Source organism: Cupressus sempervirens, chromosome 3 (genome assembly GCF_028749045.1).
Source record: "Cupressus sempervirens isolate cs-2001-9-10 chromosome 3, ASM2874904v1, whole genome shotgun sequence".
NCBI lineage: Eukaryota > Viridiplantae > Streptophyta > Pinopsida > Cupressales > Cupressaceae > Cupressus > Cupressus sempervirens.
The window spans coordinates 670337505-670351852 of NC_143120.1; the positions used below are offsets into that span (position 1 = coordinate 670337505).

The 14348-nt window shown below is 31.9% G+C and overlaps 1 protein-coding gene across 1 annotated transcript; it reads right to left on the reverse strand.

Annotated features, from left to right (window-relative positions):
* Positions 1-5371: 5371 nt before the first annotated feature.
* Positions 5372-7598, reverse strand: LOC149568497 (uncharacterized). Its single transcript, XM_089821406.1, has one exon. It carries the CDS (start codon positions 7352-7354, stop codon positions 5747-5749), a length of 1608 nt encoding a protein of 535 aa, XP_089677532.1. The 5' UTR covers positions 7355-7598; the 3' UTR covers positions 5372-5746.
* Positions 7599-14348: the final 6750 nt, after the last annotated feature.

The window sequence follows — 14348 nt, forward strand, 5'->3', positions numbered from 1 at the left end:
ACATAGGAGCTAATGCGGGTACATTATTATATGTTCTATGCAAACCTCTCAACTTGGTGAGATTTTCATTTATCAAATCCTTGATTCGAGGAGGGTTTTGAGGGGGTAGAGGATCATTTTGTGGACAGTTTTGTGGGGGTAGTGGATTATTTTGTGGGGGGTTACGAGAAATATTATTCTTTGCCTCAGTGTCATCATTCTAATCAGGCATTCCTATTGAATTGCAAAATGTAATATATATTTTTAAAAACCTTAATTTTAACCTTTTTTTTCAAAAAAAACCTAGATTCAACTAAAACAAACAAAATCATGCTAAAATCTATTGAATTTAGATTAAAAATGAGTTAAAAAAACAAAAAAAAATACTTTAATATTCGATATCCGATTGCGTGCAAATACTGGCCCCCAAAACATGCGAAATAAGGGCCTGTGGGTCTGGTTTTGTTTTTATGTAATGTCATAGATATCAGATATCCGATATAATATCGGATATCCAATATGGCATATCTTATATTTTATATGATATTTTATATATAAGATATTATATTTTATATTATATTATATTATATTATTATAATTTATAATATATTATATGTTTTTATTATATATTATATTATAATATAAAATATTATATTATATTATTATAATATTATAATATTATATTATTATAATGTATTATATTATATTATATTATTATAGTTTATAATATATTATACTTTTTCATTATATATTATATTATAATATATTACTTTATTATTATTATATTATATTACATTACTATATATTATAATATAAAATATTATATTATATTATTATAATATAATACATTATAATATAATATTATTATTATAGTATAATATTATACAATTATAATAATAATATAATAATAATATTATATTATAGTATAATAATAATTATTATAATAATATTATATTATATAATATTAAATAATATATTATACTATTATAATATAATATTATTATATTATTATAATATAATAATAATAATGTTATAAGATTATTAGATATCCGATAAGGCTCGGCCTTTCCTTCTAGGTTCGGTACCTGGATAGGTGGAAAAAAGACAGAGCAGATTTTGAAGCACTTTTAGACATGTTCAAACTCTATTTTTTTCACATCGCCACTTTTTGGCACACCATGATCCTGCACATACCCTTAATTTTAATATGGTTTAAAGATAGTTCAACCTCTAGAAAGATCAAAGGATATAAAGAATGTTGTTCTAATGAATTTTGCATTCCTTCAAATTAAAAAGTTTATTCCTCCATCTCAACCCTTTATTACCACACTTTAAAATACTATAATCATGACACATATGGTAAGAACTACAATGCTTTGTGTCTCTTTTTCTTTTGAGTATTTGACAATGAAATGATTAATAATAATAATAAATTGGGTCTCATTTGAAATCTGTATATCTCAACTATATGGAATACCAATTTTTTCCTCCTATCTAAATTTATTTTTTCTTTGGTAGAAGATGATCTTGGTAGACTGAATACTAAATTTTGTAGATTTTTGTGATGCATAATTTTCTTAGGATTTACAGTATAGTTTAAATGAACTCTTCACTCGATTTTAAACTTTAATGCTTCTAAGCAATATCTTCATTATTACCATACTGAATGATCATATCTCGATGGATTGTTTTCCATTACCACACTAAATGATCATATCTCAATGGATTATCTATTCTATCAAGATGGATGATGTTGGACATATCAACTCGCCTATTATAGAGCACTATGAGGGCTCATACAATTTTATGGACCTATGTAGAGTGAGTGGGAACAAGAAAGTATTTTGTGGTTTAATTTCTTTTGAAAGTATATATATTTTAATCACATTGAAAATTCTCATGATGTGGTGTGAGGCCCCACACATAGTTTGGCATTGAGATACTTAGCTTGGCCATCAAGATATGAACATTTGGTTTTTGATTAGATTTTCATTATGATTACATTGCACTAGCAGATTTCTCTAGTTATTCTTATAAAATCTTATATAATAAGGTGAAATTGAAAATTCTATTTAGCTCAATTCTAATATCAATAGTAATCTAGAATGAACAATTGTTTTTAATGAGTTATTTATGATGAATGAAATAAATGAAAATGTGTTTTATGTGATAATTATAAATTTATTTTTCTAGTGCTATGATGCTATCTTGTACTAATAACTGTACTAAGTGTTGTCATAGCCAAGACTTGAAGGAATCACATGGTGGAAATCAAACCTTGTAGTAATAGGGAAAGTGATTATCTTAATTTTTCTTGTTTCAACTTGTTCAATAAAATATCAAAACATTGGAATCAAGAACTATCTTCATTTGACTACAATCTAAATTAAAGAATGTGTTAGATTGTCTTTTTCTTTATGTTACAATTGCATTGAGATAAACTAAACTAACTTTGTTAGGAAAAAGAAAATCATTTAATTAGTATACACAAGTCTATGTGCTATTAGTATTATGTCTTCCATAACTTCATATGTAGTTTCCCTAGATCCAGTTGAATGAATATATATACATATATATATATATATATATATATATATATATATATATATATATATATATATATATATATATATATATATATATAGTTCTCTCAATTATATAGAAATCATCAAAGCATATCATTTTGGCAATTATAAAACTAGATACATTTGAAAATAAGAATAATTGAAAATGTTTGGCAAGTGCAAATATTTTTTTTTGATTAGATAAAGTGGGGTTTGGTTCGAACCCTTAGAAAAATAAAACATCAAGTCCAATAGATAGAAAGACCTAGGTTCACAAGAATTGAGACCCCATAAAATAAAACTACAAAACTATAAACCAAAAAGGATCCACAGAAACAAAACAAACAACCTACATGAACATTGAGACTAACAATCATACACCAACATGACCACCTAGCTCATCAACCTAGCACAAGCCTACTACTTTCTAAATTCCTTGAGCTTATCTAGGAAGGAGGGATTCTTAGAAGGCCTCGATGACATTGTTTAATTATTAAACTTGTTTTAATGATTTAATTGGAAACTTAAATTGAAAAATGTGGTAGATTTTGGCAAGAAATCGAAGAAATGTATTTGAATGTATGTAAATCAAATTATAATATCAAATGCATTTTGGAATACAAAATAAAGAAGGATTAGTAAACCACAAGATTTGTTTTAATGTACTAGCTAACCCTTTAATAATGAAAATATAAAATCTAATCAAATACGAAAAGCAATTAACAATGAGACTTGATTAATGCTTGATAAACATCTTAACCACTCTCCTCTATAATTTTTATTACTAAGAGTATAATATAAGATAGATTTAAAATAATTAATATGCCAATAGTTGGTTTAGCAAGTAAGCTCCCATTTAGGAATTAACCACAAAAATGTATCTATTATGTTTTGTGGTACAACACTATATACATTTTATTTTAAAATGGATTGTCAAAGAATGATAAGAACACTAACTAGAAATAATATTCACATGTGTTGAATACACTCCCTAAAGTGGTATCTAAAGATAATTTAGCAACCCTAAAAATCAACCATTAGTATTAGTTGGTAACTATTAAATACAAACCAAACCAAGTATGGTTTTATAGTGCTTGAGCAACCTTGAAACATGTTTCAAAGGCCATTAAAGAATAAAAATGGCACTAGCTATAGGGCCAAATATTGTACCAGCCTCAACTACCTCTTCACATGGCAATGGAAAAATCTAACTATTCTCAGACTACCTTCACACACTGACACATGTAAATTGATAATGTACTGACACATAATTGCAGAATGATTGATTTTATGAATTTGTAAAAAACTAAAACTCAACCATGTATCCTCATTAATTTTAAATATTAATTTGTAAAAAATATAACTCAATTCATATGATTCTATATTCTAATTTTAATAAAAGATATTTCTTGAAATATTTTCTATAACAGTAAACATTTTTTCAAATAAATAGATATTATAGAATAATTGATTTTTTTAATAACCCTAGAAAAATTGAAACTGGGATGGAAGAAAAATTCAAAGCAATAAAGTAGTGGAGGTATGGTAATCTAATCTCTACTTTTCAATTTCATTTTATCAATGAAGTTGTTTTTTGGGTTAATGTCTACCACTCTATGTGCATGTGATTGGAGTTGGAAAACATATTGTTGATTGCCCATGGTTGTGGGCTGGATGATATGGTGAATTTTCCCTACCTTTAGTAAATATTATGCTGAATCTTTGGTTTTTTCCTAACAATCCATCATCCACAATTGCAACTGGTTCTTCTTTTGGTTTGTGGAATTGAATATAAGTCATTTTTTTCTGTGGTTCTATCTACCAAAGTATTTGAAGTTTTGACAAATGGGTAATTTAGTTTCTAAGTACAACCATCATTAAGTGTAGCTTGGGCTTGTTAATTCACACACTTTTCCTTTCACCATCTATCGAATTGGGCTCCTCTTTTTTTGGCTTCCATAACACCCAATTAATTTCTTGTGTGTTATTTTAATTCCTTTTTTTTAAAAAAATTCTTGAGCATCTAACCTCCTTGTGCTCTCTTTCTAGATTGCAAATTGTTCATTTTTTTCTTTCTCAAATCACAAGAATAAGATCGATGAAAAGAAGGGACCACAGAATTAGGTAAAGTTGAAAATAATTTTTTAATGTAGAATACTATTCAAGGTTGCAATAAATTATTTAATCTAGTTTGTTTGAAAGGTTATTTTAATATTTTAATTTTTTAAAATTCTCTTTTCTAGATAAAAGAAGAATTTTGATAGTTATATATGATTACATAATATTTAAATTTTTGATAGTAATATATGATTACATAATATTTAAATTATTTTAAGTTTTTAGTTTCTTCAATATGTGTGTGGGCGCGCGGCTCGTGCTGATTGAATTGGTGTTAATAAGGGTGACTTTCCAAGGCCACGTAGGGACACGACTGTATTCGCTGTGAGAGAACATCATCAATATACGGCATAATTAGTATTTACAGCATCGAAATACATAATAAATATAATCTGCATTTGATCCACGTTATATACCTTGAATTATATCACAATATTGTCTGAAGATTATCATATCAATTTTGATATAAGTTTTGAGTTTTTGGTATAGTTCAAAACAGTCACAGTGCATAGCAGTTTGATACATATATTACTCTTCTGCTACTCGATCAAAGATCCTACTTTCCTTAACAGTTAATAGATTTCTAATGCTTTTAAGAGCTTCTGATAAGAAATATTTAGAAGCCATGAATGGCGCCTTTTCACCCTGGATCCTCATAATGCTGTTTCATTCTTTGCCAATAACACAGATTGCCTGAGTATGCAGCGATAGATTAAAATACCTTTCCATTAAAATCTTCACGGTTTCTCTTAGAGTGCAAGAAAATAAAACATTTCAAGGAATATCTTGCTTCTCTTATAAGGAAATGGAAACTCAAGAGGAAAACTCTTATCACAGCTTAACGCTGTGATTTGTGGTCTGTCATGGTCGTCAATATGTTTGTTCCAGATTTCTTAGGAAGCTACACATACCTGCATTTTTACTGGCCAAAGAGGAAAACTTTAATCACAATTTAAGCATGTTTAAATTGATCACAATGACTCCTCTATAATACCAGCAGGCATTTTTACCAATACTCTCTGGGGAAGCCTCCGACTTAATAAGAATTAACAATTGTACATTAATTTCTATAAAGATCTTTGATGCTATTCCCAGTATTTAGCCGCTCGACACCACAATGCCAAACCAACTCCACAAAACGCCACCAAAAATCCGACCCCTGTTCCCATCTTCAACTCTCTGCTTTTCCACAACGAAGTCTCTTCATCTTCTTTTTCTTTTTCAAGAACGGTCAATTGATGGTGAAGGGCAAGAGAGGGAAGAGGACCATGGAGATGATTGCCTGAGAGGTTCAGGGTCTTTAGATTATGCAATTTAGTCCATAACAATGAGGGTATGCTTCCCACCAGACTGTTACTGGAAAGATCCAAATGCTCAAGTCTGGTCTGGTAGGACAACCATTTTGGAATGCTCCCACCCATGTTACACCCTCTAAGCAATAGCATTAACGGATTAAAAGAAGGAATCCAATCTCTGCTTATGTTGAGAGTCAATCCACTATCAGTTAACCAAAGGTACTGCAATTTGGTTAGGTTTTGAAGCAGAGATTCTGTCACTATTCCCTCCAACTGATTGCCCCATATTGAAAGGGTTTCAAGGGAGGACAATTGACCTAATGAGAATGGAACACTATCATTCAATTTATTTACACTCAGATCAAAATATGTCAAGGATGATAATTTGGACAACCACTGGGGAATAGTGCCTTGCAGTCCATTATCACGAAGGCGGAGGAAATTGTGTGAAGAGAGATTGCTCAAGGATGAGGGAATTGTTCCATAGAGTTTATTGACACCCAAATCTAGATATGTCAAGAAGCTTAGATTCCCAATGAAAGATGGGATTGTACCTGTTAACTGATTCACTGAGAGGTCCATGTGAGTGAGGCTTACAGCTGCAATTTGGGCTGGCAGAGTCCCATTCAGGAGATTCATCCTCAAATTGAATGAAACCAAGCTGTTTATGCTGAATAACCAATTGGGTATTTCAGAAGAAAGTGAATTGTTCTCCATATGCAGATATGCAAGGGAAGTCAGATTTGTGAGAGGAGTAATTTGACCTACCAGACTACAATTGGTCATCTCCAGATGCTGAATCCTCTTAAGATCGCCAATCGAGTCACCCAATTCTGTCATAGGAAGGCCGCTGAGATTGACTCCACGGAGTGAAATATACTCCAGCTGAGTAAGATTCCTGAGCCATTTCAAAGAGGGGATTTTCAGATGCTCCAGATCAGAAAAATCCAAGTAACGCAGCTTTGAAATACTTCCCATTTGTGGAGGCAGGAACCCAGAGAAGCCTGTGTTGGAGAGGTTGAGATAAGTGAGGTCTGTCAACAAGGACATGTTTGTAGGCATCTCAACTCCATGGAAGGAATTCATGCTCAAATCCAGGTATTCCAGTTGGCTCAATGGGAAGAGCTTGAAGTTCTCACTCATGGAGTGAAGAGAAAGGTTGAAACCTCTGAAATCGAGAGAATCCACTCGTCCCGAGTGAGAGTCACAGTGGAGGACTGTCCATTGGCAGCAATTAGAAGAGCCATTCCAAGACGCCAAGAGGCCATTCGGATCTTTCACGTTATCTCTCAATTTCAACAGAGCATCCTTCTCTATTTCGAGGCATCCATGTGTTTGTGGGCAAATAAAATAGACTAGTACACATATTTTAAGAATAACTCTGATTTTCTGCACCATTGTTTGCTTGTGCTCTGTATATTGTATAAAACCAAATGTGGTTTAAAAAAAACCACATTTGAGAAACTTGTGGACATGGCATCCGTACATAATAAATAAGCAAGACGATTGAACGGATTTATATCATCAATGATCATTGGTCTGCTTGTTTATTCTGTCCAACAGTTCAGAAATATCGGAAGCTGCAGCCGTTCCCGGATCAAGCCTCTACTCCATTTCCGTGTCAGCGTCTTAATCCGACTGACAAATGTTTGAAAAGGAGGTTGAATATAAGGAAAATACGTTCATGAAATAAATGTCCAAGTGGAATGGATGAGGAAATATGAACATACGTACGAATGATCAAATGACTATTTTTCACATGTGATAGAGGCTGCTCAGGTTTAACTAGGTTGAAGGATACCTTTCAGGTTGTGGGAAAATAGTTTGTATAGGTAGATAAGTTGTCCTTGTCTTAGTATGGATCTTAAATTTGATTTTCTTTGTGTTAAAGAAAAAGGCTAATTTAATTTAATTTATTAAATTATCTTTTTCCTTTCTTAAGATTTTGCTTTATGTATTTTTTAACTTTCTCTATTTAATAATTATTTAGCTTTCACCTTTAGGTTATCTTTTGTAACTTATTATGTTACTTTTTTTGGGTTTCAATCTCTTCTTATAAAGATTAATCTCTTTCTAATTATTATCTTTTGAATAATCATTTCTTTTTTAAAATATACAATTTTTGTGTTTTTAGATCAAACTCTTGCCTCTTCTTGTCTTTTTCTTCTCTGCGACAGGTTTTCTGCATGTAGGTATTTTTGGGCTTCGTGGATTTGATTTGCATATTTGTTCAAATCTTACATGGTATTAGAGCTAGATCTACTGTAGCTTGTTCGATATTTGGAGAAAAAGGGAAAACAAGGGTTTGGCCGATCAAATCTGGTGTTTTTCAGGTATTTCCTGAGAAAACAGGGGGGTCACCAATTTTTGGAGTAGTTTGAGGCCAAACGGACTTCACAGATGGATTCAAAAGGCATCAAAACCCCCATTTCCATAAAAGTTTGTCTGATTTGGACAACGTTAATCTGAGAGGCAATTTTTTTTGCCTGGCAGGGCCGTACGACCTCTACACGCAATTTGATGCAAAAAATTAAAATAAATCACATTTTTGAGCAATTTTGGTCGTCGTAGTTTTCAAATTCGCTGGCGGTCATTGAAACCACTACCAGTTGTGGTAAACCACCGGCGGTTACCGCCAGCAGTCTCGCAGACTGTTGCAGCTCGATGGCCACTACGGCTCCACTGCCGACTCCCGCGAGCGGCTATCGCCAGTGGTGCCACCGGCCCACCACCGCTGCCAGTGGCTCAACACCCCTTCTCCGCTCCGCCTCCACTCAGCAGTGGTGCTTTTTTTGAAGGTTCTTTAAATTATTTTTTATTATTAAATTATTATTTTTTAATGCATTTCTAGGGGCCTTGTTGGTTTTTTCTTTGTAACTTGAGCATACTGACGTATCTTTTTTATCTAAAAAATGTGCTGAAAAGTTGGTTCCGAGATAGAGACATTGGTGTAGGGTTTCTTAGGTTTTGATACAATTTGTTTCCTATTTTGGCAGTCAAAGCCAAATGTTCAATTTTCACTCCGAAGGGCATATCTTGAGCGTCCCATCTTTGTTTTTCAAAAATGTTATATTTTTGAAAAAGTTGGTTCTGTTTACTTTTCAAAATGATGTAATTTCTTCTAGATTCTGCTCCATGCTCTTTCTATCATGGTTTTTTCTTTTTTCCTCTATGATGGATATCTTGGTTGTTTCAGGTCTGGGGATTGTTTTCTTGGTACAAGATCTCTTCTTTTGGGCTATACTATCTGTTGTATCAGTTTTTTTTCCTTTCTGATCATTGTTGATATCATTTGTGAGCATTTTTATGCAAACACACTAAGATAAAGTGTCACTCCTTGCTTTTCGAGATCCTTTTCATCATTGTGATTTATTGTACTTGCACTATATTATAAAGTGCCATGGGGGGATTGTTGATTGCCATTTTGTGCCCTCTTCCTTTGTCAAGTGAGTGTCCCTTCCATGACATTAGCTCTGTGATGTGTCGGTGACATGTGCCTTTATAGGTGTTTGTACCCTACTCTCAATGTGCCTCGTTCTTTATGTTTTGCAGAAGATTTTTGGTCCACTTTCTCAGCGACCTGTCACCTTACCCTTGTCTACATTAAGGAGAGTTCTTCTATTGTTTCTAATACTTCTTTGGTTTGTTGGAGTGAGCTATGTATTCAGTATTTGACCCTATGTACTAGGTGATTGCAGTGGCTAGATATCTATGTATTTCGGTGAGATGGATCATATATCATATAGACACTCTTCTTTTCATTTTAAGAGGAGGCTCTATAGATCAAGAGTTTCTTTTTGATAGAGTTTGTGGCTTCTTCATGCTTAAGTGATGTTCCTCATAATATTTTTGTTCCTATCTTCTGGTACATTCCTCTAGTTGGAGGCTTCTGCAGTCCTTCACTAGATTTTCTACTATCTCTTTTTGAAGTAGAGTTTTTCCCATTAAGTTTTCTCTATTTCTCCATTTTACAAAGATTTTGCTATGATTGGGTACCTCGTCAATCCTTGTTGTCGGGAACCAAGTTTACTTTCTGCATTGTTTGTAGCTGCATTGTTGCTCATCTTAAGTGGGGGTGTTAGAAAAAAAGACTAATTTAATTTAATTTATTAAATTACCTTTTCTCCCTTCTTAAGATTTTGCTTTATGTATTTGTTATCTTTCTCTATTTAATAATTATTTAATTATTAAATAGCTTTCACCTTTAGGTTACCTTTTTTGGGTTTCGATATTCTTTTATAAGGATTGATCTCTTTGTAATTATTGTCTCTTGAATAATCTATTCTTCTTCTGAATATACAATTTTTGTGTTTTCAGATCAAACCCTTGCCTCTTCTTGTCTTTTTATTCTCCATAAGAGGTTTTCTACATGCAGATATTCTTGGGCTTTGTGGATTTGATTTGCATATTTGCTCAAATCCTACACTTTCAAGCACAAAGTTGTGGGTTTGTTTCTATAGACGTGTTAGATGACACTCACAGGAAGGACTCTTTATGGACGTTTAGAAATTAAGTTTGGATTTATTGGTTAAGTCTACTAGATGTTCCATATTGTTTCTAATCTTAAATTTCATAGACCATCTAGTATGATTTAAAAATTACTTTCATTTAATTTTATTCAAACATAATAACTCACTAAACTATTAAATCATACATTACCATTTGAAAACCTTATATAAAAAATGACACATCATTGAGTATCACTTCATAAATATTACCCTCATTTATAGAGGTCTATAACATAGATAAATAGATCAATTGGCTCACTTGACTTTGTTCAAATATGAGCTCTAATTAAATAGTGAAGGATAATTATACAAAATATTAAATATAGAATTTTTAAATTTAAAATACACCTCGATAATTTAACGTTATAAATGAGCACTTTCTTGTATGTGAGTTTTATATATACTTTAATTATGTAACTAATATTTATCTTTTGTATACACTGCAAAATTTTAGTTCTATAATTGGTTGACAGGCTTATGTAGAGCAAGACTCCCATCGAAATGTTTGGACTTTCAAGTGATCTTTTACACTGTAAAATCTAAACAATGTTAGGAATCTATGTTAGAAATATCAATTCTGAGTTCTGTAGGGAGTAGGTGACAATTATAGAAGTGCCCATTATTATGAAATTAAATTTTTCTATATCTATTGTTAGATGTTCTTTGAGCTTAGTAGTAGGAGAACTTTTGTGATCATGACTGTTAGCCTAGAAAGATAGTGGCATCCTTTTTTATCTTTCAATGAAAAAAGGGAAGGTAATCCAGTGGGTTCAGATGAAAATTTGTGTAGCTGTACCAATGTTAATCAAATAGAGTTGTTCTTCAAAGTGGTGTTCTAGTACTTTCAAGGTGACAATGTATATGGCCTTCAATGACATTAGCAATTTGAGCTCCAAATGATATTGAAAATTCATTTAGAGCCCCATTTGGTTGTTGAAATTGGAAAATTCAAATATCATAATTCCCAAATTTGCAGTTTGTTCTTAAAAAAAATAAAAAATTGATAGACTTTCCAAATTCTAATGTTTTCCCAAAATGAGCATATGATTCTTCCACCTATAAAGGTAGAAATAGAAAACCAATTCCAACTCCACTTTTCTATAAATCAAAATTTATAAAGTTTTTGGGTCTATTTGCTTATGTTTACCCTTGTGCATATGTACACATCATATTATCTCAAACATAGAAGTTCTTGTCTACAACTATTGGAGATTTTGAAAGTTTTGTTTGTTAAAGTGCTTTAGGTTGGGTTTGTCAGAGTTGAATTTGCCAACTCGTAGAGATTATATGTTGTTAGTTGTATAATTGGGTTTGATATTTTGAGGTTTTCAAGCATTTGTTTGAAGGTATGTTCATTGGATAATATCTTATCTTCAGTTCTATTGATCTCCACAAAAAAGATCACATAGTTTACCTTGAAAATGTCAATGTGTAATGTGTTTTACTCTCATATTCTCTAATACCATAGTCTTACTTAAACACATTCAATAGAATTACAAGCTAAACTATTTTCACATGTCTTTGAGAATAGATCAATATTGTAATAAAGAACTTAAGGACTATTTTTCTTTACTAACCAACCCACACAAAGATAGGTAGCTTCCGATACACGTGCACAAATAAAGGCAACTCTCAAGCATCTCTCAATGCACAATAACCCAAGAAAATTTTGATCATGGACAAAAGACATAAACACTAACCATGCTAAGAGATGATAAGGATGAGAAGCAAAAGAATGGATGAGGACATGCATCGCTCAAGATGAATCTTTCATTAAAGTTTATTAAAATTGCCACCACATAATCAACACAAGATGACACCAACAAAGAGAGGCAATATTGAAAAGAATTAAACTAGTTGTCACATGAAGATGCATGAAGATGTCAAGTTAGATAGATGCCATATCATTGAATCCCAATAATTTATAAATGTTTAGTCACCACAAGGAGAATACATGATATAATAATGATGACACACTTGTGGAATTCTTCTAAAATGTACAATCAACACAAGAAAAGTAGTCTCTTACATGTCGGGTAAGGAGGATCATAAGAAATAAGAAATAAAAGACTGAATGCAAAATAATAGGTTCATCATTGTAGATAAATCTTGTTGAAGTTGATGAAAGATTAACCCCATAGTTCCCAAGAATCACCTTGCAAACACCTCTCACAAAAAGAGAGAAGCAAAAGCTATGAACACTAGAATTTCCATATCCATAGATGAGACATTCTTGATAAGTAAAAAGAGAAATTGCTATAATCAAAAGTGAATTAATATTACAAAGAGATTAATCCTTATAAAAAGGAGATCAAAACTCGAACAAGTAAAACCTAGGTTTCATGATAATAATTAATAAAAGAATTAATTATTATATACCTAAAGTTTAGCTTAAGTGAACTTGAGATAATAAGTGACTTAATAATTAAATTAATAAGAAAATACTTTATTACTCTAACAACCCCCTTTAAGTTAAACTTAGGGAGTAGCTAAAAACTTATAAACTACCACTGAAAGAAGAATTGGAGGTGCTGACAACAAGGCCTAATGAGGTACCAAAGCAGAACCAAATCTCTATAAAGAGGAGAAATAGAGAAAACCACATAAGAAAAACCTTACTCTAAAAAGAGATGGAAATAATGATGTAATAAAAAGTGAAGAACTAAAGAAGCCTCCAAACTAGGGAATTTTCTAGAAGATAGGAACAAAAGATGATCACGAAGAACACCACTAAAGCATAAAGCCATAAACACTACCAAATTGCTAATATGAAGAACCTCCACTATATAGAACATGACCAGGTAGAGAAGACTAAGTTTGAAGAGCTGATCAATCAAAGATGAAAGGTATCTTCATGGCCTCCAAAAATAGGAATGAAAGAATGTCTATGTGGTAAATGATCCATCTCATTGAAATGCATAGAACCACTGCACAATCACCTAGTACATAGGATCAAATATTAAATACATAGCTCACTCCATTGAACCAAGAAAATAATAGAATCAACCATAAGCCTCCTATAATGTTGAGAGGTAAGACATGAACACTAAAACTGAATGCAATATCTCCTACAAAAAGAAGAATTAGAAACATCAAGAATGCAATAGAAGTACAAACACCTATAATGGCACATGTCATTGACACATCAAGAGGCTAATGTCGTGGAAGGAACACTCACTTGACAAAAGAAAATGGCGAAGATGGCCAATATGAAACCCCCCAATGCACTTTATAATGTAGTGCAAGTACAACAAAATACAATGATGTGCAATATCCCAAAATGCAGTAGAGTGACACTTTATCTTAGTGCATTTGCAAAAATAATACAAAAGGATGTCAACAAGATCAAAAGAGACATAAGGCTAATACAATAGATAATACAACCCATGAAAATTCATCTAAAGCAAAAAAATTGATCTCTGGACCTATAACAACTAAGATATCCACCAAAATGCAAAAATACAAAAAACTAAATGGGATGTTCCTAGAGAAGAATCTTAAAAATAGAATGCCTCAAGATATATCTCCTGGAGTGAAAAATAGAACCTCTAACTTTGATTGCATAAAATGACAACCAAATAGCATCAGAAGTCCACATAAATTGCACCATCATAATGGGCTTGAAACTAGCTTTCCAGTGATATCTTGTTTGCGAAAGATGGAATCTAATGATCAAGTTATAACCAAAAAACCACAATAGGTCAAAACAAAGCTGGAAGGGACCAAAACGTTTTTTTACCACTTCAGGATCTGTGCCAAATGCATCACAGAGTGTGCCAATTAGTATTAAAAGTTATCTTATGAAGAATGCCATTTTCACACCTAAATTATCTTGATTTGAGTGCCAATTTTTTATTTTTGTGCTAAAAAATCTTAATTTACAT